At 37.8% G+C, this 27,310-nt stretch overlaps 3 protein-coding genes across 6 annotated transcripts in view; 2 read left to right on the top strand and 1 right to left on the bottom strand.

Moving 5' to 3' along the window:
• Positions 1–10,309, top strand: part of LOC129726740 (phospholipid-transporting ATPase VD) — a 90,384-nt gene extending 80,075 nt beyond the window's left edge. Inside the window, exons 3-12 of one of the 3 annotated variants that reach the window (XM_055683785.1) lie at positions 3,309–3,489; positions 3,555–3,734; positions 3,810–3,934; positions 4,002–6,054; positions 6,311–6,481; positions 6,541–6,726; positions 6,788–6,988; positions 7,045–7,232; positions 7,309–7,394; positions 8,482–10,309. In XM_055683785.1, coding sequence (XP_055539760.1) covers positions 3,309–3,489; positions 3,555–3,734; positions 3,810–3,934; positions 4,002–6,054; positions 6,311–6,481; positions 6,541–6,726; positions 6,788–6,988; positions 7,045–7,232; positions 7,309–7,394; positions 8,482–8,516 — 3,406 coding nt within the window. In that variant the 3' untranslated portion in view covers positions 8,517–10,309. Of the gene's footprint in view, positions 1–3,308; positions 3,490–3,554; positions 3,735–3,809; positions 3,935–4,001; positions 6,055–6,310; positions 6,482–6,540; positions 6,727–6,787; positions 6,989–7,044; positions 7,233–7,308; positions 7,689–8,481 lie in introns of those variants that run through there. The other 2 variants (XM_055683784.1, XM_055683783.1) reach the window with 2 other exon arrangements.
• An 833-nt stretch (positions 10,310–11,142) lies between these two features.
• Positions 11,143–14,957, bottom strand: LOC129726741 (DNA topoisomerase 3-alpha). Of its 2 annotated transcripts, none has more exons than XM_055683786.1 (4): positions 14,295–14,957; positions 13,602–14,235; positions 13,281–13,538; positions 11,143–13,227 (listed from the first exon to the last, which is right to left on the bottom strand). In XM_055683786.1, exons 1-4 carry the CDS (start codon positions 14,436–14,438, stop codon positions 11,234–11,236), a joined length of 3,030 nt encoding a protein of 1,009 aa, XP_055539761.1. In that variant the 5' UTR covers positions 14,439–14,957; the 3' UTR covers positions 11,143–11,233. The 2 variants fall into 2 exon arrangements, with proteins under 2 accessions (XP_055539761.1, XP_055539762.1); XM_055683787.1 differs by having other exon boundaries at positions 13,602–14,247; positions 14,295–14,429.
• Positions 14,958–23,611: 8,654 nt separating this feature from the next.
• Positions 23,612–26,572, top strand: LOC129731475 (transmembrane 9 superfamily member 4). The gene is made up of 8 exons (XM_055691488.1): positions 23,612–23,795; positions 23,914–24,329; positions 24,390–24,545; positions 24,605–24,885; positions 24,942–25,154; positions 25,208–25,809; positions 25,872–26,010; positions 26,071–26,572. Exons 1-8 carry the CDS (start codon positions 23,784–23,786, stop codon positions 26,169–26,171), a joined length of 1,920 nt encoding a protein of 639 aa, XP_055547463.1. The 5' UTR covers positions 23,612–23,783; the 3' UTR covers positions 26,172–26,572.
• The last annotated feature ends 738 nt before the right edge of the window (positions 26,573–27,310 follow it).

The following is a 27,310-nucleotide window of genomic DNA, read 5'->3' as shown; positions in this document are numbered from 1 at the left end:
TTTCAAAAAGCCGAGACTCGACTATACCAAACAAGCATAATTAAAGATAATGATGTCTAGTATCATGCAACTGTAAAAATCACACATTTTAATCCCATTCGAGATTCAAAGCTCAAATTGGTGTGAAAAATCGACCCCAAAAAATATCTCGGGTATCGACCGGTTCAGCTTTCGCAATTTCAGGTTTTGGTCGGGTTCGGGTTTCATAAAAACAAAATTTTCAGGATCGGGTTTGATCGAAAAAAAAAGTTCCGAGCTCGGGCTTCAACCGAAAAAAATGGGGTAGAGTAGTGAGGGGCAAAAGCACGCACTTAATTTTTTTTGCAGCAGAATTATTGCAAACAATTATCATAAAAATCGAATTTGTCTCCAAGCGGTACATGAACCGCTTCAAAAGGTATTAACAGAGTTTTCGAGTTTTTTTTGTAGCATGAGAATTTCACTTTTTAGAAAAAATACTAAAGTGCGAACTTTTACTAGCATGACGGCGAAGCTCTTGGTAAATTTGACAAGCGATTAAAATTGCTTTCTAGATATTTCTATGGAAGCGGATTTTCATCTCTTCTGTGTATTAGGACCAAGACGTGATACAAATTAGACTTGCAAGACGATATAAGACTGAAAACCGCAGCCTCGTATTGCAAAACATGTATCTGAAATTTTTTTGGGGGGCCGCGAAGCTCTCTGTGCTTCGCAAAAAGGGGCCGTGGAGCTCTTCGTGTTTAGCAAAAGGGGCCGCGGAGCCAAAGAGGTTGGGAACCATTGTTTTACACTATCCTTGATAAAATTAATTGTTTTTTGCTAATTTTGCACTGGCTGCGTTAGAGCGATGCCCCGAAACGATTTTCTTATTTCCGGTAATCCGGTTTTCTGGGGATATGTTTCGAATCTTAGAAACTTTATGAATAAGTGATTGATGCTCTGAGATCAGACGCTATTTTCAAATTAAAGTTGGTTGACTTCCGGTTTCTGAGAAACATCCAGAATTGACCGAATGCCTCCTCATATGAGTACTTTGGAATCGGAATGATGCCAAAAGACCTGAACACGACACCAGACGAGCCGGAAGTCACCATCTAGAATTTGAAAATGGCGTCTGAAGTCAATTTCCGGTCTCAGGGCCAAAATGATGTCTGAGGTCATTTAATGAATTACGCATTTTTTAATAGTCAATCAATATGTGTTAAAGTATCCGTTAAGCGTCTCACTGTGTTTCTGTTCATGTTTATGTTCATGTTCAGTTGATGTACATGTTATTCATACTCCGAAATACAAATGGAGCTATTGCTCGTTTTTCAAATAAACTAAAAAGAAAATGTACATTTGCTCGCGTTTTGTGGCGTAAATTTGTATTCATTGTAACTATAAAACGCAAATAGTTTTCGTATTTGTATAGATAGCTTCGCTGTTTTTACTAATTTACTAAGATAATTTCTCGGACGATGACAGCATGTGTTGGACTATAATTTCCTGTTTTTCATAAACTAGCTCGACATCATTACACTAAGGTCTCTTTTTACGCGGTTTTTTTACGCGGATTCCGGAATTTACGCGTTTTTTTACGCGGATTCCGGAATTTACGCGGTTTTTTTACGCGGCACGTATCCCCCGCGTAAAAAGGGACTTTAGTGTATTGTCTCTCAAGGTTTTAGAAACATTAATAGTTCTTTAGTTATGAAAACTCAATCAATATTCAGTTGAATATTCAACTGCATCAATATTTTCGATTTCAATTAATTCTTCTAAATCATATGTTTACACCTTTCCGTGTTGAAAGCAAAACAACACATACGAGTTGCAAATGAATTTTGTTTACTAATTAATGTTATACAGTAAATAGCTGTAGAGATCACAATCCTCAATCTATTAACATTTTCGATCACAATCTGTCACAAGATTGTGACTGCGTGGCTGTGGACACTGGCGACCTTGCCAGCCGATAGCGACAGTCATTAGTCATAATAATTTTATGCCCCACGTCCACGCTGATTACACGCCGATTATTGTTTATGCTCGTATCGGATAATTCAGGGGCGATTTGCCCCAAACAATGTGATTCTGCTGTCAATAAATGATTGGAGCAATTTGTGAAAATAAACATCAATTATACACGAGACTCTACCTCCTTTACGTGTCACAGTACAAGGCTGGTGCCGCTACCGAAAACTGTACGACTGTTCTTTACGCTTTCATGTCCCATGTTAACCCTTTAACGACAGGATGTGCCAGTTTCTAACAGTAAATTCATGAATCGTAGTTTGTTTACGGTATTGTGTAAATAAGCAAGTTTCCTACAAATTTTCAAACCACATAACGGGGCATGAAGATATTTGTTTTTGCTGAGAAGGACATCTACGTGGGAACATGAGAAAGTAATAGTCATTACGAACCGCATAATTGTGGATGGCACATCGTGGTATATACTACTATGAATTCCTGTAGCGGCGATATTGACATGCAATGTTACCTCTAATGGACGGGACTGCGGTTACATATGAAGTGGGGGGCTTCGTTCGGAACTTGAACTTGGGCGTTCCTCATGGCTTTTGTCGGCTAAGAAATCAGTGCCACTGGTTTAATTCGATTTAAGCCATTAATATTTGATAGATCTGGAAGGTAAAGTGTACATTTGATTTTGTATCACGGAGAGATAAAATTTGGGTACAACCAACGCGTGGTATTTCAGTTCTGTGAGAATTTGAAAGTTTTACATGTTTTTCAGATTTCTCATTCTTGTTACAAGCTATGTCAACGACATGTTTTATTTGGCTTTGAAGTTTTGATGCAAATAATGTTAAAAAAGCATGTTGTAAACTAAGCGAAGTTTTAAGCAAACCCTAGATGTTACATTTTGCTATTGGAACCAAATCTTCTGTTGTTTATAAGACACAGACCTGAGTTAACCGTATTGTGTACAAGACAATTACGCTTTTTTGAACAAAAAAAAAGGATAATTACGAGGCTAGCACTACGATCCTACTGACACTAACACAGTTTCTCCCGAGTCGGGTTTCAAACATACGTCGATTAGCTTGTTAGACCAATATCGTTTCTCGAAACCAACTAATCACAATGTAATATTCTAGGCTCGGAAATTCAATACACGCATCATCGGCATAACCTATTCGATTTGCTCTAACTTTCCTATGCAATAAACACGTCTCTATACACCACCAGGTGAAGAAAAGCGAAACGGGCACGTGAACTGAATAATTTATTAACCCCCTGCGATGACCAAATGAACTTTTACCAAAGCGACCAGCTCATACTTATGAACGCATTTCAATTTTTCTTCTCTCCTTGCACAGCGAATCGGAGCGCTACAAGAAAGTACTATGGCAGGACGTGCGGGTGGGCGACCTACTGCATTTATCCAACAACGAGACGGTTCCAGCGGATATTCTGCTGCTTAAATCGAGTGATCCACACGGGGTGTGCTATATCGACACATGCGATCTGGACGGCGAAACGAATCTAAAGCGGCGACAAGCAAGTTTTTCCATTTTCGCAGCTGTTCCAACAACAAACTAACAAAGCCTCATTTTCTGTTACAGGTGATAAGGGGGTTCGCCGAAAAGCAGCATATCTTCATGCCCAGCAAGTTCACTAGTCGGGTCGAGGTGGACGCTCCATCCACCAAAATTTATCGCTTTCATGGAGCTGTGATACACCCATCGGGTGAACGGGTGCCGGTGTCCACCGAGAGTCTACTGCTTAGGGAAAGCCGTCTTAAGGTACGGTGTAGAAATATTCAATAATTCGTAAATCTATCAACTGATTTGATTGAACTTTTATTGAACCGATTGCAGAACACCGATTATGCGGAAGGTATTGTTGTCTATGCTGGTCATGAAACAAAAGCTATGCTTAACAATAGTGGGCCGCGATACAAGCGGTCTCAAATCGAACAACAAATGAATATAGATGTTATATGGTATGTTTAGATTGTCTCTATGACTCCTTGATATTCAATACCAATAAACATTTTTTCGTGCTTTTAGGTGTGTCATCATACTGATTATCCTGTGTGTGATTGGTGCTATCGGCTGCAAAATGTGGCTATCGTCGTTTGTAGCGACTTCCGGTGATAATAACGAAACGTTTCGTATTCCTTATCTTCCGTTCGAGATTAGCCCAGACTACGAGGGTCTGTTGGCCTTTTGGACGTTTGTGATAATTTTACAGATTATGATACCTCTCTCTCTGTACGTAACGATCGAGTTGTGTAAAATAATGCAGGTATACCACATTCATAACAGTATCGATCTGTACGATTCTCAAACGAACAAGAGAACTGAATGTCGAGCAATGAACATAACTGAGGAGCTGGGCCAGATCCAGTATATTTTTTCGGATAAAACCGGCACCCTGACGGAAAACCGAATGATTTTTCGAAGGTGTACTATTGTGGGAGTGGATTACAATCACCCGGAAACCGAAGAAGAGAAGGAACTGACCAAAACCGGTGGTCCCGTACCGTATCTTCAGCCAAATATTAGTTTAGTAGAGAATTTATATCAAACAGTCGACGGGAATTCGCCAACTAGAAGTGCGCAGCAGATACAAGAATTCTTTCTGGTGTTGGCAATCTGTAATACGGTGGTTGTAAGTGCCACACCTCACAAAGACCATATGAATGCAAGCGGAGTAATTGAGTTAAATGATAGTGATACTAGCGTGACCTTGGTTAGACCGCTGGTGGTTGCTGATTCGATTGGAAATGGTATTGATCCTGCTAGTGATCGTTATGCAAGACTCACAGAGTCACGATCAATCACACCGTCACCTCCACCAAGTGCTCCCTCGTCGCTGCCACTAAAACAAACCCACGTGCCATCGCTGTCGCCTATCAGCAGCTCTGCAGAAACATCTCCAATGTCAGAAAGCCCTCCGATGAAACTGAGAGCCATCACACCGACAGCTCGTGTCAAATCTCTGGTCGCCAAGCTACCCAAAGTTCCCTTCAAGTCTAGTAGCAGTAGTAATAAGAACAAGTTGAACATGAATAGCGTTAAGTTTCAAAAGTCCCAGTCTCAAGGATCGACTCCGAGTGATCGACGACCAATTTTTGAGGCAGAAAGTCCGGACGAGCTAGCCTTGGTTAACGCGGCATACAGCTACGACTGCTGTTTAATCAATCGAAGTCCCAATCACGTTTTAGTGAATGCTCCTGGTGAAGGTGTTGTAGAGTATGAAGTTCTCAAAATACTACCTTTCGATTCCAATCGTAAATGCATGTCGGTTGTGGTACGAAAGACTGGCACACAAGAGGTTATTCTGTACACAAAAGGCGCGGATAGTTCAATCATGTCAAATCTAGCATTATGTGTTCCTGGTTCTGAAGAGTACCGACTTCGAGAGCAAACGCAACATCAACTAAACCTTTATGCCCGTCAAGGTCTTCGTGTTCTTGTAATGGCAAAACGTCGACTAGATCCAACAGATTTTTCCGAATGGTACAGCAAACACCAAGAATGCGAGCTTTCTGTAGAGAATCGTGACAAGAAAATTCGAGAATCTTTTGCACTTTTGGAACGCAATCTCACGCTTTTGGGATCGACGGGTATTGAAGATCGCTTACAGGAGGGTGTACCGGAAGCGATAGGCTCCCTCTTGCAAGCGGGAATTGTGATATGGGTGTTGACTGGTGATAAAACAGAGACGGCAATCAACGTGGCTTATTCGGCGCGATTATTCAACTCGCAGATGGACATTTTACGATTAACCGCCCGTTCGCGAGATTCCGCTGAAACATGTATCAATTTTTATCTAAACGAGGTCGAAAAACAACTGAACGATGTGGATTTTTCAATTCGAAGTGATCGGGAAAAAGGACGAGCTCTGGTAGTGGATGGAAAAACGTTAACATTCATTCTGGATTTGCGATCGAACCTAACGAAGCCGTTCCTCAGACTTACCAGATACTGTTCATCAGTACTGTGCTGTAGAGCAACACCGCTACAAAAAGCTTTCCTAGTTAAGGTGGTAAAAGAGGAAATTCGGATGAGCACACTGGCCATCGGTGACGGTGCTAATGATGTATCCATGATTCAGGTATGCTACAATCATGGTAATGATAATATGAATTGTCGAATATTTGCATGGTGCAACTTTTAGCTAAGTAGAAGGATTACTGAGAAATCCTGATACCTAGAAAGTGGCACCTTTTCCGCCTATAACAACAAACTTGATGTATTTTCACATAAAATTGACAATCCATATGTTCAGTTTAGTGTAAAAATCCATAAAAAAATAAGGTTAAGAGGGCGATTCCTAATTAAAAGTGTTGTTTGACTTGGCTGTTATACAGATGGCGGATGTAGGTGTTGGAATTTGTGGCCAGGAAGGAATGCAAGCGGTGATGGCGTCCGATTTTACTATAGCGAAATTCAGAATTTTGGAAAAGTTACTACTTGTCCATGGGCACTGGAACTACGACCGGCTTGCGCGAATGATAATTTATTTCTTCTATAAAAATGCTGTGAGTAATACAACAATATTTTCATTTCACGTCCGACGTATAAAATTTATTTTTTTCAGGCCTTTGTGTTTCTTCTCTTCTGGTACCAGTTATACTGCGGCTTCTCCGGTGCCGTCATGATTGACGAAATCTACCTGATGATTTACAATCTCATCTTTACTGCCCTGCCTCCACTTGCCATTGGGGTCTACGATAAGAAAATTATCGATGACTTGTTACTCAACTATCCACGGCTTTATCGTCATGTAAGATTTATGATAACAATAACTATTGCATTGAAGGCTGGCATAAAAATATTTCCTCTAGGGTCGTCTGGGAAAAGGATATAAAGCACACACGTTCTGGATTGTTATGTTCGACGCCCTTTATCAAAGTTTAGTGATATTTTTCATAGCAAAAGCTGCCTTTTGGGATTCGGACGTAGATGTTTGGGTTTTTGGGACTACCATCACTTCGTCCTGCCTTTTTACGATGTTGCTTCACTGTGCCATAGAAATAAAATCATGGGTACACAAGAGATTATATTAAGTTACCAGCAGAAAATAAATTGTATCTGTTTTCAGACTATCCTGCACATATTATCAATCGCAATTAGTATAGGATCGTTCTATGTATTTGCCTTTTTGTACAATAGCGTATGTGTTAGCTGTTTTGGTCTGCCCTCCAACTACTGGGTGATCCATATGAGCATGAGCTCCGTACAGTATTACCTGATAACTGCCCTAACTTCAGTACTTGCTTTATTACCTCGGTAGGTTTACTCTACTCTCTTATATCCTTTTCCACAGTAAACATACTAATTTTCATTTTTAATTATAATCTCCCAGCGGTCTCTACCGAGTGTTGGAAAATACTGTCTGGCCTGGTGAAGGTATCCGAGTTACACTGCAGTACAAAGAGGAAAAGCGAAGAGGTGAGAATTTATTAGTAACGTGGTCTCGATCCACGTCTGCCTCGTCCATATTTAGGTATTTAACGACTACAACCAATACGACGATCACAACTACAATGACCACCACAAGAACGTCCTCTTCGAAAAAGAATCCTGGATCCAAGGGCAGCACCCTGAAGGCTCGCAAGAAAATAAACGCCGCTGTTGGCATTCTGGAGCGGAACAATCCACAGGAACGGTTCGGTTATTAGAGCGAACACACCGATGACAAAACGAATTTCGTTATATTGAAACTACACGTAATAGGCATTTTTGGTAAATTTGTTGGTATACTTTTGTAAATTTTCGAGTGATTTTTTCTGTGGCATGGAAACTTTTTGGTTAAATGCACATTTAGTTGATTTTACACTGTTTTTTTTTTTGTATAGCAATGTATGGTGCACCAACTATATTGTAAATATATGCTATCATTTCCCAAAAACATCTTAGAGCTAAGATGTTTACAATTTTTAGAGCTAAAAAGCTTTTGGTTGCACTACTGTAGATGCCCAATAGACAGTAATCAATATAAACATACACTATATGTTAACATTCAAGAATTATGTGACCGGAAGAATTTTCTGCATACATGCTGACGGTGCGCATATCGTGTGTTTCATTTGCTGATATTCCAAGCTGGGTACAAATTCTATGGGGTGGCAAAGTTCTTATACCCTTATGTCTTTTGTTTTCTCACTGTCGAAGTTGACTTAATTAGGATGTATTGCTTATAATAAATGCAAAAGCGTAGCACTTTATCAAAACACGAAAAATAGTAAATATCGGTAATAAAGAATAGCTAGTCATCAGAACTTTAGAGCAACTTGTATAAATTAGCTTTCAGTTATTCACACCATTGAAAGTTTTTAATTTTACCACATTTGGTTATAGAGAGTTCACATTACAACTTGACTTAGTACCATTTAACTAAAATTAATGAATAAAAGTGTTTAAAGCGTATTCGTTTTACTAAAGTTGGCACGAGTTTTTTTTTCGCTAAGTAGTTTTAGAAATGATACCCTTTGTATTTGAAATGTTTTAAAATAACCCCGTTTTGTTTATTTTTCAGAACCGCCGATAACTGGATTGCGCATAAGACTGTAAAAACCAAACATGGCAGATGCAAGATGTGTGAGGACAAAGGCGTAGATGAATTTTACAAACATCGATTGATTCAGTAGTTTACTAATTTATATGGATAATTCCGAAATGATATATTTATTTTTATTCAAATCGAATGACCCCTAGTTTACTGTGTGTTTTGTGATCCAGAAAGGTTACTGTTAGGTGATGATACAAATCAAAATAAACAAAGTTTTCATAACAAAAGGACATTTTACGGAAAACTGTGATTGCCCGATATGAAGAAGATATTCCCTGGAAAACTTTGAAATTCAGTAGGCGTGCGATAAAAAAACAAGAATGGATTAATGATGGGACAAGGACACACGAGCGCTTACTTTTGAAAAATAACCGGCCTAAAATTTCTACATATTCCGATGTTTATGTGATTTCTGCAATTCTTGTCTATTCACCTGTTAACCGCAAAACGTTGCCGTTCCCAATCACAACAGTAATATTAGGAGATAAATCAAATGGTTCAACTGTAATGAGTAAGCTATCCTGTTTCAAATAAATTATGATACTTTTTTGTGGATAGCTTCTACTAAAGAGCTGCAAGAAATAATCAGGAAAAAAAAACAAATCGCTAGATGCAGAAAAATTTTAAGTCTTTTATTTTTTATTTTTTTGAAGATAACACTATGGTGATTTTATTTCGTATTGAAATTCGTAATCGTTTTCAGGAATAATCAGGCAATCACACTAGGTCTCTCAATGGGACTGATAGCGGCCTTTTTGAAATATTTATTTCGCCTAAACCCGTAATGCATGAGATAGTATTGATCTAGAAATTATATCGTATAAATATTTCAGCTTATCGAATTTTAAACATTGATGATGCTATACATTATCACTAATAAACTAAATAATTCGTAATTTTGTCTTGCCCAACGTCATCACGAATGTGCATTTCAATTGTTACACTTAAGCAAGAAAAAATAAGAAAATAGCAGTTCGTGTCGTAAAGAAAGAACGCTTTTTGATTAACTAGCACACAACACAAATCATGTAACACGAAAAGGCTGTGAAAACTTAAGCACGTAACAATGATGCTAGCGGTACTGCTCTTTTTGGGCCCATTTCGGCAGAATAACTAGCCGGTTAGAAATATAGAGACAATAAGGAACGTCATTAGTTCAGTGAAAAGAAATGTTATTGATAAAAACTGAATACGTACTGATCCAAGACTACGTAGCACTGAACACAACAAGTGAGCTGGCGTAAACTTTAAATTCACACCTGCTTTAAAAAACTACGTGGTTGCAAACTACTTTGAATCAGATTTTCAGAAACTAATTACCCTGGAATTAAGCGCGATGAAGACAACCCATGGACATAATCTAACATGTACGAGCGTAATTTCTTGGCTCCCTCGTGTGAATTGCACGACAATGATATCAAATACAAGATTCATGTATAACGCCAATATTTCTAGGCTTGTATAAAGCTTCCTCTTTTGGGTTTATTTATACCGATACAGTTGGACATTTTTTCCGAAAAAAAATCATACAAACAACGACATACAATCTACAAGAAGCTAGTATTTTTCCATTGTAGTATTCTCTTAGTAGAAAATACGATAGCAAATTTTTCATCTCGTTAACGTAAATAGATGTAAGAAATTCGAAACTTTGCAAACCTGATGATGAATTGCTTCGACGACCAAACTTCAACAAAATGTAAATACCCTGAACAGCAGTGCGCTCTGAAACTGCAATTCTTAGCTAAGTATTAGATTTTATCGGTGAAATAAAATCAAAATAGTTTTTATTAAATCTAACTTTGTCTGATATATGACGACATCCCTAATAAAATTGACGTTAAGTCAGTTGAGAAATTAGATGCTTCTACCCTATGAACTCTTGTTGATTCTCATGTCAATTTGTCAGTTAGTTTCGTATTTATTTTTGTAAACTTTGTGCCTAGTAAACTAAACAGTAATTTGAAATAAACCTTTCACTTTATTAATTGCATAAAGTTTTGTGGAGTGCGAGAGGTGGACGAGCACTAAGGATATGACATTGGTTTGGAGAGGAATATACCTCATTCAGACGGAACACGAATCGCTATTTTCCCGCAAGAGTTCGTATCCCGTCTGAATGAGGTATAGTCCCTATTACAGAAGACGAGGCTAGCGGTGAGTTACTCATCTGACCAATTGTGGTATTGCAGATGACGAGTCGGCTGGATTTTAGACGAGTAGCTCGTCTGTCACCGGCCAAGTTCGTATTCCCTAATACAACATTTTACTCGCCTCGGCAGTGACTGTGGGCGAGGCGAGTTGCTCGCCTCGTCTTCTGTTATAGAGGGCAATTTTCTTTTAGCCCTAGTCACATCATTTTATAGCTTTGCCGAAACACTAAAAATGTAGACACAACCATGATGTGTTATTCAGTCTCTTAGAAGGTTGGCTTCGTGAAAAGTGCCGTTGGGATGTTCACATATGTCAGTCAAAGTTTATGTTCGGTTTAGTTTGGGAAAACTATCGAACTAAACAGAAACAATGAAAAATTTTATCAACCATCACTTCTCAATGACATAACCCAATTGCTATGCATTACCTTTCGATCATCAAGACACATGTTCGGTAAAAAAAATATTATCAAGATTACCAGCCTAATCAGTATTTATTATGTACAACAAAATAAAACACATTATAAACTGTACATCAACATAAACATGTTGTTGGTTTTCAACTTTCAGTAATCCATACTTTCCCTCTGCGGACACTTCGCCTTAGTGTGACCTTCTTGTCGACAAAAGCCGCATTTTCTTGCCGCTTTGCCCTGCTCACCAGTTCTACTCGCGTTACCTTTACTACCTCGCCCAACATTACTACTCTCACGTGTCCTTCCCCAAGTGCTGTTACTGCTGCCACCATAAGAACTATTGCCGGCTGGAGGTGGTCGACTCTGACTACCCCAATTTGTGTTAGTACCAACCCCACCAGTCTGCGGGGCATTATTCTCGTCTGCCCACTGGAAAAATCCACATTGCTCGTTTTGGGCTTTAGAACAAGCAAAAAAGGGACGTCCCTTGTTTGGACCTTCCTTTTTCACGGTTAACTCTTTTGCTGGTAGATTACAACGGCACATAACTTGCTCGTTGGTGGATCTAAAAGATGCACTGTGCGACGTATTCGGAAGCGGATTTCTGTTCCATGTTGTGTTGTTTAACAGAGTCGGTTCATTGCGTCTATTTTGCGTGCCATTTGATGAACTTGAGGATGAATTCCAACTACCTCCCCAACCACTGCCTGTGGTTGCTGTGTTTGATCGACCGGTAGCAATCGCTCCTCCACCACCGCCCCGTCGATCATCATCATCATCATCCCGATTATTAAGGTTAGTACCCCAACCGCCTCTATCAGCACCATGTCCATTGGATCGGTTACTGGGAGGTTCATGGCTATGCCTTTCACCACTAGAGGGCGCTGTTCCACGTGTTGGAATAGGAACATTTGCTCTAATTCCATTCGAACGGAATTGTTTTACTAGACTAATGTCGATTCCGAGAATATCTCGGAACTTGTCGTCACATACAATGCAAGTTTTATACGAGATATTGTTCGTGTGATTGAGAAATGCATAGAACCGTGTTTGCCTAAACTTAACCAACATTTTCTTATTGGTTCCGCCGCATTTCTGACAGATTTCATCTGTTCCTGAGGCTTCTTTAATGTTATCATCAAACCAGACACTGTTTTTGCAATCAGGAAAGCCCAAACAACCTAGATAGTAACCATTTCCATCTTTTTTCGTCCTTAAACATAACATTTGAGAACACTTTGGACATCGACACATTTCTTGAATAGACCCCGAACCGGCTGGTAGACTCGATGGTGCGTCTCTCGGAGCTTGGTTTAATCGTTGACCCATTGCTTGATCCAGTGCTCTAGCTTTTTCAGTGATAACTCTATAAGCCTCTTTATATTTTCGAATCTGCTCCTCTAGTACCACTTTGGGGTCTTTTCTTCCTTCACATATAAGCTTCAGATCTGCTTCAAGTCCCGCTCGAAGTACTGGTTGTGCCAATGGAAGTTCCATAGATTCGTATCCTTCCACTAGGCCCATTCCTAGTGTCCCGGGGACCAAAAATCCACGATCCGCTTCCCCTATATATCCTCTCTCTTTAATAGTGTTGATGTGGTCGGCATGGGTAGCGTCGGTTCCAATTCCATGTTTTTCCATTAGTGCAATCAAATCAGCTTCTGTAAGCATGTTTGGTGCCGTCGTTGTTCCTTCGTGCAGATCAAGTTCCGTCGGTTCGAAGGTATTTCCAACCTGATAGGGATGTATTTCCTTTGAGTTCCATCGATCGTATGGATACACTTCCAAATAATTTCTCTCGTGGATACAAAGGCCGGAAGCCGTAAATTCTTCTTCTGCTAGCACAGCTGTTACAATTGTTTCAGACCCAGTTGCATCTTTGCTCACACATGCCAGAAAGTGTCGAACAATTAATTCATATACTTTTCGTTCGTCTCCGCTTAAGTTAGTTACGAATTTAGTTGGATGAATAGGTGGATGAGCTTGATCTGATTTCTTTCCGTTGCGCGGGTTTGGGCCCCATTGAAGAACCTTTTGGGCGAAAGAACCCCATTCAGGGCTATCAGCTTGCATCTCGACCAGTGGTGTTAGTTTTATGTCGTTGGTGAACATATTCGTTTCCGTGCGGGGATAACTTATGATACCTGTTGTAAGCGATGTTGCTTTAAAAAATCACGAAAGCGAATAAACTACTAACCTTGCGTGTACAGTTTCTCCGCTATTGTCATCGTTTGCTTAGCGTTAATTTTAAGCTTTCTCGAGCCCAATTTCTCCAGTTCGATAGTGTCCATCGGAGTTGGTCGCCACTTACTTTTCGGTTTGTTTGACACACTGATGATCTTTACCATGGATTCCGATTGACAAACCATCAAATATGCTTCACAGCATTGCTTATCGAAGAGCCTATTTCGAGCCCAATGAAACTCAACTGTAAGCTCATTAATTGTATGATTCACTGGGAAAAATAATTAAATTGTATTTAATGTTTCCTAACAGTAATGTAAACATCCTTACATACATTTCAGTTTCCAGAAGGGTTGGGGAATAAACCTCTCAATTTCCTTGTATCGCTGGGCAACAAAACCCAAGGTAGGTATCTGGCAGCTCCCGTATGAAACTAAATTGTTGACAATCTTTTCCGGAAACACATTTTGCAAGCGCAATGTTTGAAACCGAGTAAAAGCTGCCCCAATGCGTAAATCCAGCTCGCTTCTCACGTTTACAGCATCATTTTGACGATCATCCGGTTCCGCCAAATTTTCCACCGCACGTTTAATAGACGGCGTTGTAATTTCAGAGAATTTCGCTCTTAATACTCGAATCTGTGGTTTAATCGCTCTGCATACCTCAATGATTTCAAATCCAATGTTTTCTCCCTCTCGATCGCAATCTGTCCATATAACTAACGTATTACAACCACGTATTTCACGTTCTAAAGTCCGTTTAACTTTGTCTCCACCTTCTATGCACGCTTTTCGCACCGGAGCGTCAAATAATTGTTCCGGGTTACAGCTATGCCAGCCTCGAAAGGACGGTAAAAATTCATAGTTTAGCAAGTGCCCCGATACTGAGGTCATCACCATTTGAACATGTTGGTTGCGTATCGAATATTCGAACTCGTAGATTTTGTTATATGGGGAAAATCCTTCGCGCTAAAACAGTAACTATAATTCATCACTATCGTATAGAATATCAGCGGCATAGGACTTACCCGTCGTGCTGTGCCCCGAGAAAGCAAATTGGCAATATTCTTCGCGGCATCGTTCTTCTCAGCAACATTAAGATACTTCATTGGTGCATCACCAGATAAAACACAAGTACAGAATTTTTTAGCGACGGTAAGCACACGAAACATTCAATTGTGTGTCTAACGTTGACAAAATTAAATTTAAAACAAACCGGTTCATAAAAAATTATGTTAAATCACCATTCGTCAACCACTTTTGATTACAATTTTAACAAAAACAACTATTCATATATGAACCGTATGAAGCTGTCTCGTTTTGAAAATCCGCGCTCTGTGTCGTGTTTCACTCACTACTTTCTTTTGCTGAAAACTTTTTAAAATCCGACGTAACGCACACACTTATTCAGAGCTAGCGAAAAACAAGCCAAAACGAGCACAGTTTCTTTGAAAGCTTTTCACTCTGACTGAGTTTTGGTGCTGTCATTATCAATCTGTTTGTTTTTTTTTTTTTCTTTCTCGCTGTTTGGCGCAGACCGTTCAGTCCATATCAGCCAAGTCTTGTTGTGACAACTTTGAGTCACTGTATATATTCGACAGGTAATGAAAATTCTTTTATTTCAGTAGCGGGTGGCGAAGTAGTTGGAGTGTCAAATCTATTCTTTATTTATATGCAAACTTTAATCTCGTTGATGAATTGATCTTGATGTTTGATCTCGTCTTCTTGGTTATTGGATAGTACTGTAATTAGGTCTTTATTTTTATCAATTATTGGATATTTTTTCCTAACAATATTGTATTTACGGCAGTGGTATAGAATGTGAATAACGTTTTCCGTTACATTACAGAGATCGCATTGGTTATTTGGTGTCAGTTTCCATTTAAAAAGTCGGTCTTTAGTGGCTGTATGTCCTGTTCGTAACCTTGATAACGTGATTATCAGAGATATTTTTGTATCTTTGGTTCCATATGCAATATAATTCATTTTTTTAAAGTCAGTGTTGTGTCGTCTTTAGTTACTGGAAATTTGTCTATTGTTTGTCTGGTTGTTCCTTTTTTGGCTGCATAATCAGCCCTGTCATTGCCTATTAATTTAATATGCCCTGGTATCCACTGTATGATTACTTTTTCAATTTGTGAGTTGCCGGTTTTTTTAAAAATATCACTGATAATGTAGTTATCTGAACTTGATGTATTTTTGATGAGTTCTGCCGCGCTTTTGGAATCGGTAAGTATGACTGCATTAGTAATGTTTGCTTTTATTAAATGGTCTGTTGCTTTTGATATTGCTATCAATTCTGCGTTCATAATTGTTATTTGACTTTTCAGTCTTCCACTGTACGAAGTTTTTTCTTGTGTTATATATATTCCATAGCCTGTTTTTTCTTCGATCTTTGATCCATCAGTATATATACTATACATTCCCGCATACGTTGTATTAAGCAGTTCGTGTACCATTTGTCTTTGTGTATTAGTATTAACTTTAGTTTTAGTTAGTCCTTCAATTTCTGAGTTTACTTTGATTTTGGTGTTTTTCTGGAGTTCAACAAATTTACCCATTTGAAGTATGTGGTAATTATTCAAGTTAGTGATTCTTTCAATAAAAGAGGTGTGCTTTGGTATTTCTTCGCAAAGTAGAATTTCGTGTAGTATGTCAATTATGGGCGTATTCTGGTGAAAGAAGGCTTTCACAATTTCTTTGAAAGCCAGATATTCAGCTCTATCTTTTAGAGGTAGTTCACCTGATTCAGCTAGTATAACGTGGTTTGGGGTTGATTTCAAGTACCTCATTGCGATCCTTATATATAAGTGTTGTACCGTTTCTAGTTTAGCAAAGGTCGATTTAGAGGTAGCTGCAATAACTGTCAGTCCATAATCTAAGTGGGGTTGTATAATAGATTTTGATATTTTCATCATAGTTTTTGGATGTACTCCATTCTTCTTTTTGCTTAGCATTTTAAGTATGTTAATTTTACTTTTGCATTTACCAACTGTTGTTTCAATATGTTTGTTGTAGTTTAATTTATAGTCTATGTTTACTCCAAGAAATTTATGGTATGGCTTATTTTCGATTAGGTGGTTGTTAATTGAGATGTTAGTAGTGGGTTGAAATTTATTAGTGAAGACCATTGTTGCACATCTATCTGGATTAATTGCCATTTTTAATAATTGAAAATAACTGTCTATTTGTGACAAAAAGCAATTCATTTCTTGATAGGCTAGTTGTAAATTTGTACTCCTAATTAAAACTGTGAAATCGTCTGCAAACTGTATGAGTATTCTTTTACCGTTGGTTAATGAATGAATGTTTTTAGTATACAAATTGAATAAGATGGGGGAGAGTGGACAGCCTTGAGGTAAACCTTTGTTGGTTGATCTAGTGATTGTTGTTCCGTTATTCATTTCGAGAATTATGTTTCGTTGTTTTAGGTAATAGTATATCCAGTTGACTATTACAGATGGAATATTGTTTTCTTTTAGATTTTGTAACAGTATGTTTAAATCAACATTGTCAAAGGCCTTCGATAAGTCAAGAAATGTTGCAACAATTACTTCGCCTTCTCTTTTGGAGTGATGAACATGTGAAATAAGTGTATTGACACAATTAATGGAGGAGATCTTCTTTCTAAAACCAAATGAGTATATAGGAATGAGCTTTGTTCTTTCTAAATAGTCTGATAATCTACATTTTACTGCAAAGTTTATTAGTTTCAGTATGACACAAAGCATGGATAGTGGTCGGTAAGATGTTGTTAGGTTGGGGTTTTTTGCTGGTTTTAATGTAGGTATAAGTTTGATGTTTCTCCATTCGTCTGGAATTGATCCATTGTTTACTACAGTGTTAATAATTTCAACAATTTTTATAGTTAGATTAGTATTTATATTTTTGAGAATATAAAAGGATATACCGTCTATTCCTGGTGAAGAGTGATCTTTCTTTGAATGTATTAGTTTATGGATTTCTTCAAATGTAATTTCAATTGTTTGTGTTGTTTCAGTCGGTCTAAATTGAATTAGGTTAATATTTTGAGGGAAGTTATTGTCAATGAACTCGTTAGCCATCTGGTCATCGTTCAGTAACAATAAATTGTTTTTTGACGGAAAGCCTCCGCTGATTCTTTTAACGGTATTCCAAAGTTGTTTCTGATCCATTTCAGGATTTATTGTGTCTACAAGTTTATTCCAGCTGATTCTAGATTGTTTACGGATCATTTGTTTAAGCTTTGCTCTAGATTTTCTGAATTGCAGGTAGTTTTCAACTGTTTGAGCATGAGCATGAGCATGAGCATGATTGACCGCCCGCGGTTGCTACTCCGTTATTGCCAGATCAGCTGTAATTACACAAAGAACCAACAGATGATGTTTGGGACCAACATGCATCCTCAATGTGTAAAAACAGGTGACCTAAATCTTTATATTAGGCAATACCAGCGCCGGCCGCATCCGAATGCAGGTCAAAGAAGGAGTTTGTATAGGAATATGTTGACGTGATACTCGCTTTATTGGAAGCCGAGAACACCTCTGCACTTCCACGAGAAATCACTGGGATGTTGGATAAAGGGGAAGGTATACAGCAGGGTTCGTTTTGGTAAACGATGCGCTAATGTCGGGTTCTTTAGAACAAGTGCCGCGTCTACAAGTTTATTACATCCGCCACGATTGCAGGTAGTTTTCAACTGTTTGGTTTCTAAAGTAAGCAGTGAGGTATTTGTTTTTTGTTTTCCATTGTTGATGGATTTCTGCAGTCCACCATGGTTTGGGAACATGTTTCTTATTTTTAATTGTATATTTACAACTATCTATTTTTTGTGTTAAGAGTGGTAGTATGTCATGTTGTGTTCTTATTATGTGTGGTGGGATTTCATTTATTTTTTCTATTGCTTTTGTTTTATTTAGGTATATAGTACGTGTTTCAAATTTTGCGGCCGTGTTCTGAATTTCAAATTGTATTAGTTTATGGTTGCTACATATTTCCTCGTTGATTACTTTCCAATCTACTTTGTGAGATATATCTTTTGATATGAGAGTAAGATCAATTGCTGACGGAATTGTGTTAGGCGCTTTGATAAGTGTTGGACAACCGTCATTCATGATTACAAATTCTGTGTTCTCTATAAGTTTTTCAATCAGTTCTCCTCTGAACAGTTAGAATGAGATGGGTTCCAGATTAAATTGTGTGCATTGAAGTCTCCGGCCAAAACGGTTGGTAAGTTGGATTTTTCTATAATCTCTAATAATTTAATTAATGGTTCTTTGATGTCTTGATTTCTAATAGGGGAAGGTGGTATGTAAATAGATATAATCAATAGTTCTTTCTCCGTATTTAGGGTCTTGATTGCTATTGTTTCTAATGGGCTTAGTTTTGGGAGCACGAAATCGTCAAATTTAATTCCATTTTTTACTAGTATTCCGACTCCACCGTATCCAGTTGGTCGAAGAGATTTTTGAAATTTGTATCCAGGGAAGCTATAGTGTTCGTTGGATTTAATCCATATTTCCTGTAAGAGTGCAATGTCTATTTGGTTGTTATTAAGGAAGTGATTGAGCATTTTTCGTGTATCAGATGGTCTGAGGCTGGTTATGTTTTGTTGTATGAATTTTAGTGTCCTGTACTTGTTCATGTTAGTTTAGTGTTTTTGGAGGTGGTAGGGATTATTTGGACTTTCGGTTCTATGATAGCTTTAATTTGATCGCTAATATTAGTCAAGGGTATATCCGAGTCTATTGAATTTTTTTTGTTTTTATGTTGATTTGCGTGTTTGATTATACTGTTTTGTATTCCTTTGATTTTGTTTATTAGCGTGTCCAGGTTGAGTTGTTGAATAAGTTCGTTTTTTACTGTTTGAATAATTTTATCAATTTCGAACTGTTTCAGATTAGGCGGTTGAGTAAGTAGACTTTTATTGTATGTTGTTTGTGTTTTAATGTTTATATTGTTATCGGCAGTTTCTGGTTCATAAGTTTCAGGAACTGTGTTGTTTTCATTTACTGCTGGTAGGCTCGGAAAGTCTCTGGCTGAATTAATTCGGTACTGAACCGAGTTATTTCTTGGAAAGCGGGTAGCGGCTTCTAGGAATGTCAGTTTTTCTTCTGCCATTAAGTAGCGTATTTTGTCTTGTCTAACACGTTCTGGGCATTGTCTGTCAGTGATTTTATGTGGACCATGGCAATGGATACATTTTGTAGGGTTCGTACAGTCTTTATTGTCGTGTCCTGATGAGCAGTTTTCACAGCGGTTGGTAGTACTCTTGCATGTTTTTATTTTGTGACCGTATCTCCAACATTTCGTGCAGATTTTGAGCGGGAAAATATAATTATCGACTTTAGCATAAACTCCATATATAGAAATAAAATACGGTAATCTCTGCCCGTCTATAAAAATTTTTATTGTATTTGTGGGTGTAAGTATGTTATTGACCATCCTATTAATTCGTTCTATTTTTGTAACTTTGCTGTTGTTGTCGGTTTTAATATTTTGTAAAATTTCATTTTCTGTTAGAGAGGTTGGCACTCTGCGGACAACTCCGATTGATTCTTTGAGCATGTTGGGTATATAAACTTTGTGTTTGAATTCTTCTGTTTATAGTTTAGAGTTAATCAATAATTCCGCATCTTTTGGACGATTGAAAGTAATTCGATATCTTCCTTGACCTGCTGGTTTTAAATCTTTGTAGTCTTTGATGCCAATGTTCATGAGGATTTTAGCCAATTCCATTGGATGTAGAATTTTTTGTTCATTGTTTTGTCTTTCAATGAAAAAAACAGAATGTGTTGTGTTTTTAGTCCATTCATCGGTCTTTGGTCTCTTGGTTTTCGGTGATTGTGTATTCTTGTTGTTGGTAGATGAAGGTTCATTCCTGTCTGTACTTGTCTGTACCTGTTTTCGTTTGTCTCTACTTGTCTGTTTGTTAGTCGTATCACTCAATGTGTTCGAGTATTGCGTCATATTTTTTTCTGTAATGGCGTCCTCCATGTAACAATCACTCAACTCACCTGATTGTTGCGTCATCCTCTTACTTCTACCTACTCTCTGGTGTAATTTTTCCCAATATTTTGTGTCTGAAAAGCCGTATTCATCATTATCACTGTTAGTTAGTTTATTCGTTATATCAATTTGAGATTGCGATTCCGCTCCTAATAACGGAGCTTCCTCAAATCCCCGAAAGTCTATTTCGTCCTCTACCATAAACTTCAATTATTATTCACACTCTATACTAATAATGAAACATATATATATATATATATATATATATATATATATATATATATATATATATATATATATATATATATATATATATATATATATATATATATATATATATATATATATATATATATATATATATATATATATATATATATATATATATATATATATATATATATATATATATATATATATATATATATATATATATATATAAAATAACTAAAACTATCCTTAACCTATCCAAAAATCAAAAAGAAAAAAAAACAACTATATACTATTTATTCACTGATTATAACGCGGAAAAAAAATTAACTTGCACCCGTATACTTCACCACTCCATAAACCGAAACGTCTAGAATTTTCGAAAACTTCTAACATCTAACACGCGGACGCGAACGTATACAAGACTTAGCTTGAAGAAACCGATGTTACTGGGCCGATGGCTGATGCGAGAATGATTCTGTTTGTTTATAGACCTTCCTATTTGCGCTAATATTAGGGGTCGATTTCACTAATACAAGTTTTATTTTTGGTTGCAAATAATCAACACGCTGGTGGTAAGAAAAAATTTCCTCCTGCCCCGAACTTTTTTTCAAGTTGTCAGCCGATTTTTAGTTTTATTTCATCTATTTTCCCTTAAAACAAAGTTTGTTTAAACAGGTAACACTACTGAACTAGGATTCATAAGTGAAATATTTTTCGAAATTGAATATCAGCTGATTTTTTGGTTGAAAACAAATTGATTTTATAAGGATACACGACTAAGCCTGTATTGGTGAGATCTGGCGTAGAAAGCTCTATTCTGTGTGCAGAGGATAGGAAATTTTTCAAGAGTGAATGTGACAACTATAACCAAAATTATAAATGGGCGAACGGCGAGTCGTTCATATGAACCGGTTCTTAGAAAAGAGTGGAAGAACGAACGGCTCACGAAAAAGAACCACGGTTCTTTGAGCGCACCAGCAAAGTTGCCAATGAAATTTTTGATTAAACTGGAAGAATGCTGAAGAAAAAACTGGAGAAAACTGGCTTCCAAATAAATTGAAAATAAAAGCAAAAAAATATGAAAGAGCTTTTCTGTGAATAAATACAGAGTCTGTTTTTTTTTGTTGGGAGTTTACATTTTATAAAAATTATAAACTGAAAAATTTGCGTTAACAGCAGCAAAATTTAAAATTACGCAATCAATCTATCTCAAAATAAAGAGAAAAACTTTTTTCATTCACTTTCACTTTTAACAAAAGAACTGTTGCAACAGTTTCAATTATTTCTGAGTTCGCTCTCGCTTGGTATCCAATTCTTCTAACAATTTTTAAACTGCTACGCAACAGAAAATAAATTGAAGATTTTTTTTCATGATCTGGTAAAATCTATTAGTTTGTTTTTATCTCAACCCCGCCATGCAGTCCTTAATTTGGCCGTGTTTCGTGCGAGAAGAAAAATACTGAAAATGCCGTTAAGGATATTGGCAAAACTAAAAACTTCAGAACTAGGAAAATGATGATAGATTTGATTTTTAGCCAAGGTTGATATACACAGGAGACTGTTTTTCGTGCGAAATTTGCGTCATGCAATCTCATACATATTTTGTAGTTCCCTATTTGACACATGCAGTAATGCTAGCGCTATTGCCGAATTACACGACGCAGCGCGAACACGGCAGCAGATGGTGCTGGTGTTACTAACGTAAAGTACTGGAATCACCCGAACGATGATTTTATTGAAGATTTGTTCAAGGTGTTATGTCTGTTTGTCTGTGCTATAGCTATAGACCATCGAGTGTAGTCAGCCTATACACCAGAGAGACGCCGAGACACTCACCGTTAAGGCAACTGTCAACATCAAAACGGGCGAGTTGTATAATTTTGCATTGCCGTTATCCGTTCTGATGTTGACAGTTGCCTTAACGGTGAGTGTCTTGTCATTTCTCTAATATACAGGTTCCCTAATCGTATGGTGACGTCATGCACCTAAGTTTTGTTCTCAATTATAGCAGATCATTTCAATTGTGACAAAAAGCCCTTCAAATGTTTTGCGTGAGATGCCAGTACACTAAGAACATATGTAAATTGAGAAGCATTTCCACTACGCATTGCTCCATCGGAAAAAAAGCACAAAACCCAAAACGTAAACAAAGTTACCACTAGCTGCCAGAAAAGTGAGGTTATAGAGATTCGGTGAGATAGTCTATACCAGCGGTTCTCAACCTTTTTTTGTCCGCGTACCCCTTGGCGATATTTTCTAAATCAATTGTACCCCCTGGCTTGGAATGTTCTTGCAGAGTGGGAGGGAGTAGTGGTAGATCATTATGTGGTAGTCTAGTTCAGGTTTCAAATTGAACTATGGTTTGTTTATTTGTTACAGTCATGTTTTAAGAGCAAGTTTGAACAAAAAATTAAGTATTATGAAGAAAAATTGCTTTGTCCGCCATTACAGATTTTTCTTTTGCGTACCCCCTGAAGGCTCTCGCATACCCCTAGGGGTACGCGTACTCCAGGTAACCGCTGGTCTATACAACAGAGTACGTTTCTTACGAACGCTTACGAGAGGGAGAGGGGGATTCGAGAAAATCTTATGTAAGATTAAAAAATTCAAAATATAAACAAAACCTCACAGAACTAAAAAAAAATTAGTTGGATTATTCCTCGCTGAGATCTCAACAGATGAACCTTGGGAAAGCGTGAATTCACCTCAGCTGAATGATTATGTATTTTACTTTGTTTACTTAACTTTCGGTTTCAGTTATTAACTATAATATGATATTGACTAAATTGGTTAAATTGTTTTGTTTTCATTTTTCACTAATACGCCATATGTAAAAAAAAAGGTTCCTTCTTGATAAACGAATTTTTCTTGAAAAAGAAAATTTAACATAAGATTCATGGGTGGGGGGACGGGGGTAATACAAAATCTTACTAAGCCTTATTATGGGGGAGAGGGGGTCGTTTCGAAAAAAGTCCTTACGTAATTTGTGAATGACGCCTAAATCGCGATGTCGTTTCTCTATTCCTCAGCAGATTTGCCCTGACGCAGTGGAATAAAGAAATTCGCTATAACATTGTCACTACTCGCCGTCGTAGCTCGCTACTGTCATTGTGACAGTGAAACACGCTGATTGTGCCATCCATCGAATAGGACTGAAACGTCAAATCTCATACGACCTAGAAAGTCCTTCCGCGTCTTGGATTATATTATTTTCTATAATCTTACTGTTTTGTGCAACGTTTATAACTTTAATTTTCATCTATCGTATAAACTAGTATCACATGAATTTAGATTAGATCACCGCGTCCCACAACGAAATGGTGAACAGGGTAAATTATTCTCTATAAGTGGTGTCTAACGCAAAAGTGAAAACATTTCACTGTTGCGTGACACGTTTGTTATTGGTCTTTGCAGTTTCAATTCACTAATTAATGTCCTTTGTGATAGCTATTCCATGGCCGTGTGGCTTTGCAGCAACAGGCCATTGTTGGCTTAGTGCTGGTGATCAACTGTTTTACTGCATACGCGTTTTATGTTCCCGGTGTTGCTCCAGTGGAATTCAAGAAGGGACAGAAAATAGACGTGAAGGCAGTCAAGATGACCAGTACCCACACGCAGCTTCCGTACGAGTATTACTCACTGCAATTTTGCTTGCCCAAAAATGGCACTTTGGTATACAAAAGTGAGAACCTGGGAGAGGTTTTGCGAGGTGATCGAATCGTTAACACACCATACGAAGTTCGGATGGCTGAGAATGTCCGCTGCAAATTATTGTGCAATAGCAAAGATCGACCACTAAATTGGGATCGTGAACAGTCTGAAAAGGTAGCAGAACGAATAAGACATGAATACTTTGTGCATCTGTAGGTGGAAGAAGAATTTAAATGGTCGGTTAGAGCAAGTAATATGAACTTTTGTTTCAGGATCATTGATAACTTACCAGTGGCTACCAAGTTTGTGAATCCAGATACAAATGAGTTGCAAGTCGAGCATGGTTATCGCCTAGGGCAGACTGACGGGAAAAATGTTTATATAAACAACCACTTGAAGTTCCGTCTGTTCTATCATCTACATAGCGAGTATGAGATATCAATGCATAATTTACATTTTGAGAAAATGCTCTTTAATTGAATTTTAGGAACCAGTATCGCGTCGTTGGATTTGAAGTTGAAACGCTCTCAGTACATATGAATGAACTCAACTTCGAGGGAGATACGTGTCGTTTCCCAGAAAATCCTCGGCCGCAACCGGTCACAATCACTTCAGGACATTCTCAACTTTTTTTCACATATTCTGTCGAGTGGCAAGACTCTTCTGTAAAATGGGCTTCGCGATGGGACATTTATCTTGGTATGAATGATGTCCAGATTCATTGGTTCAGCATTATTAATTCGCTGGTTGTGGTATTCTTTCTCTCAGGTTAGTTTAGAAGTTGTAATTGAAATTTAAATCATGCAAATATCTACTTTTTGCAGGTATTCTAACAATGATCATGGTGCGAACTCTTCGTCGTGATATCGCGAAGTATAATATCGATGACAGTAGTATCAGTATTGAAGATACCTTGGAAGAAACGGGTTGGAAGCTAGTTCATGGTGATGTTTTCCGACCACCGCGGCATCCGAGATTATTTGCTGCTGTCATCGGAAGTGGAATTCAGATTTTCTTCATGGCTTTGATTACGATCAGTAAGTACTTACACTCTCATTTGTGTTGAACTATTGAGTAATTTTTTTTCTAGTAATTGCCATGCTGGGAATGTTGTCACCATCCTCCCGAGGTGCATTGATGACGGCTGGAATCATGTTATACGTTTTCATGGGTCTAATTGCTGGATATTTCTCCGCTCGTTTGTATAAAACGATGAAAGGACGGAACTGGGAGCGAGCAGCCTTTCTGACAGCAACTTTATTTCCTGGACTGGTTTTTGGAACTTGTTTCATTCTGAACTTTTTCATTTGGGACAAAGATTCCAGTGGCGCGGTTCCATTCGGAACAATGGTGGCTTTGCTGTGTTTATGGTTCGGAATTTCGCTTCCGTTAGTGTATCTGGGATATTACTTTGGATTCCGAAAACAAGCGTACCAGCATCCAGTCCGGACTAATATGATACCCAGACAAATTCCGCACCAGCATTGGTATATGAATATGGGATTGTGTGTGCTGATGGCTGGCGTTTTGCCATTTGGGGCAGTTTTCATCGAACTGTTCTTTATATTTTCGGCCATCTGGCAGAACCAGTTTTACTACTTGTTCGGTTTTCTATTTTTGGTGTTTTGCATTCTAGTCGTCAGTTGTGGGCAAATATCAATCGTCATGACGTATTTTCAACTTTGTGCGGAGGTATACAATAGTTTGAGTTCTGGTTAATTTTTTCACAAACCAATTATATTCTTTTGTTTCAGGACTATCGCTGGTGGTGGCGAAGTTTTATTGTTTCTGGAGGTTCAGCTGCGTATATTCTGTTTTACAGTATATTCTACTTTTTCACAAAGCTAGAAATAACAGAATTTATACCCACCTTACTATACTTAGGTTATACTGGTAAGTATGAGAATTCCACGATAAGCCATATTTTATTTGTTTTTTTTTTGTCACCCAAAGGTTTAATGGTCATCATGTTTTACTTATTAACCGGAACAATTGGATTTTTCGCAGCGTATAGTTTCATACGAAAAATTTACGGTGCAGTGAAGATTGACTAAGCTTGGATTCTGTTTAACAAAATAGACTAATTTATACAAACAAATGATAATCCAGTAAAGGAACTGAACAAAAGCGTATGCGTGTGCTAGTCGATGCGAGAATGATGATAAAGTTTATAAATCAGTTCTTGTTATGGTTATCCCATCCTTCGTTTTTACTTGATCGAGGAATCATCGGATACTTCTAGTGAGATGGATTATATAACTATTTAAACTACTCATAATTGTGAACCTGGTATGAATGAGACTAGTTTTTAAGATGTACGAAAAGGAATACTATCGTTGTAATGATTTAAATTTAAAAAATAAATGTACGAAAAAAGAAATTACATACTTTCGTTTAGGAATAGTTCACGAAAAGATGAAACACATAATAAAAACCGATATAAACGCAATCAGAATGCTTCATATTGTCATTTTAATTGTTTGCAATAATATCACCTTCAGACATAGCACAAAAGGTACAACAAAAATTATAACATCTATTATTAATAAGATATTAAACGGTGTTAATGGACCTCTTAGGCTTGAAGGTGAGTTTCAACTTGGGTCTCCTATCCCTTTAAGTCCGAGCCCACGCGATTGTGTTGATAAAAAGGCAGCTGCGATTTGATGCTATGCCCAGTGGCGTAGCGTGACCGGGTGATACCCAGGGCGAAAAATTTGGGTGTCACCCCGTTTTGTGAAAGTTAGTACGCTCATTTTCAATTTCACTACATCTACCTTTTTTTGAAAAATTGGTTGAAACTAGACTCTTAGGAGCAAATCTATATAATTTTCGAGGGTTTCACCTCAATCTCCACCTAATTGATAATTAATTTCACGGATGTCACCTTCTTGAAGGTGACACGTATGAAAATTTTCCTCATGGGTGTCACCCTCTAGAGGGTGACACTCGGGGCGGAACGCCTCCCCCCCACGCTACGCCAGCTCTGTAGATAGAGCCCTGATACGAGAACTTTGGCAGGCTAATAGCGAATTTCTTTATTCCACTATGTGCGGGCAAAACTGCCGAGGAATAATAAAACGTCATCGCCATTTAAGACGCAAACGAAAGAGATGCCAGATAATTGTTTACGAACTTAACACGTGCGGTGGTGGGTTGAAGCGGTTGAAGCTGACAAATTTTGCAGTACGCT

The sequence above is a fragment of the Wyeomyia smithii genome, chromosome 3, assembly GCF_029784165.1.
Source record: "Wyeomyia smithii strain HCP4-BCI-WySm-NY-G18 chromosome 3, ASM2978416v1, whole genome shotgun sequence".
Taxonomy (NCBI): Eukaryota; Metazoa; Arthropoda; class Insecta; order Diptera; family Culicidae; genus Wyeomyia; species Wyeomyia smithii.
Note: the sequence above shows the minus strand (reverse complement) of the source record. Positions and strands in the feature narration are given on the sequence as shown.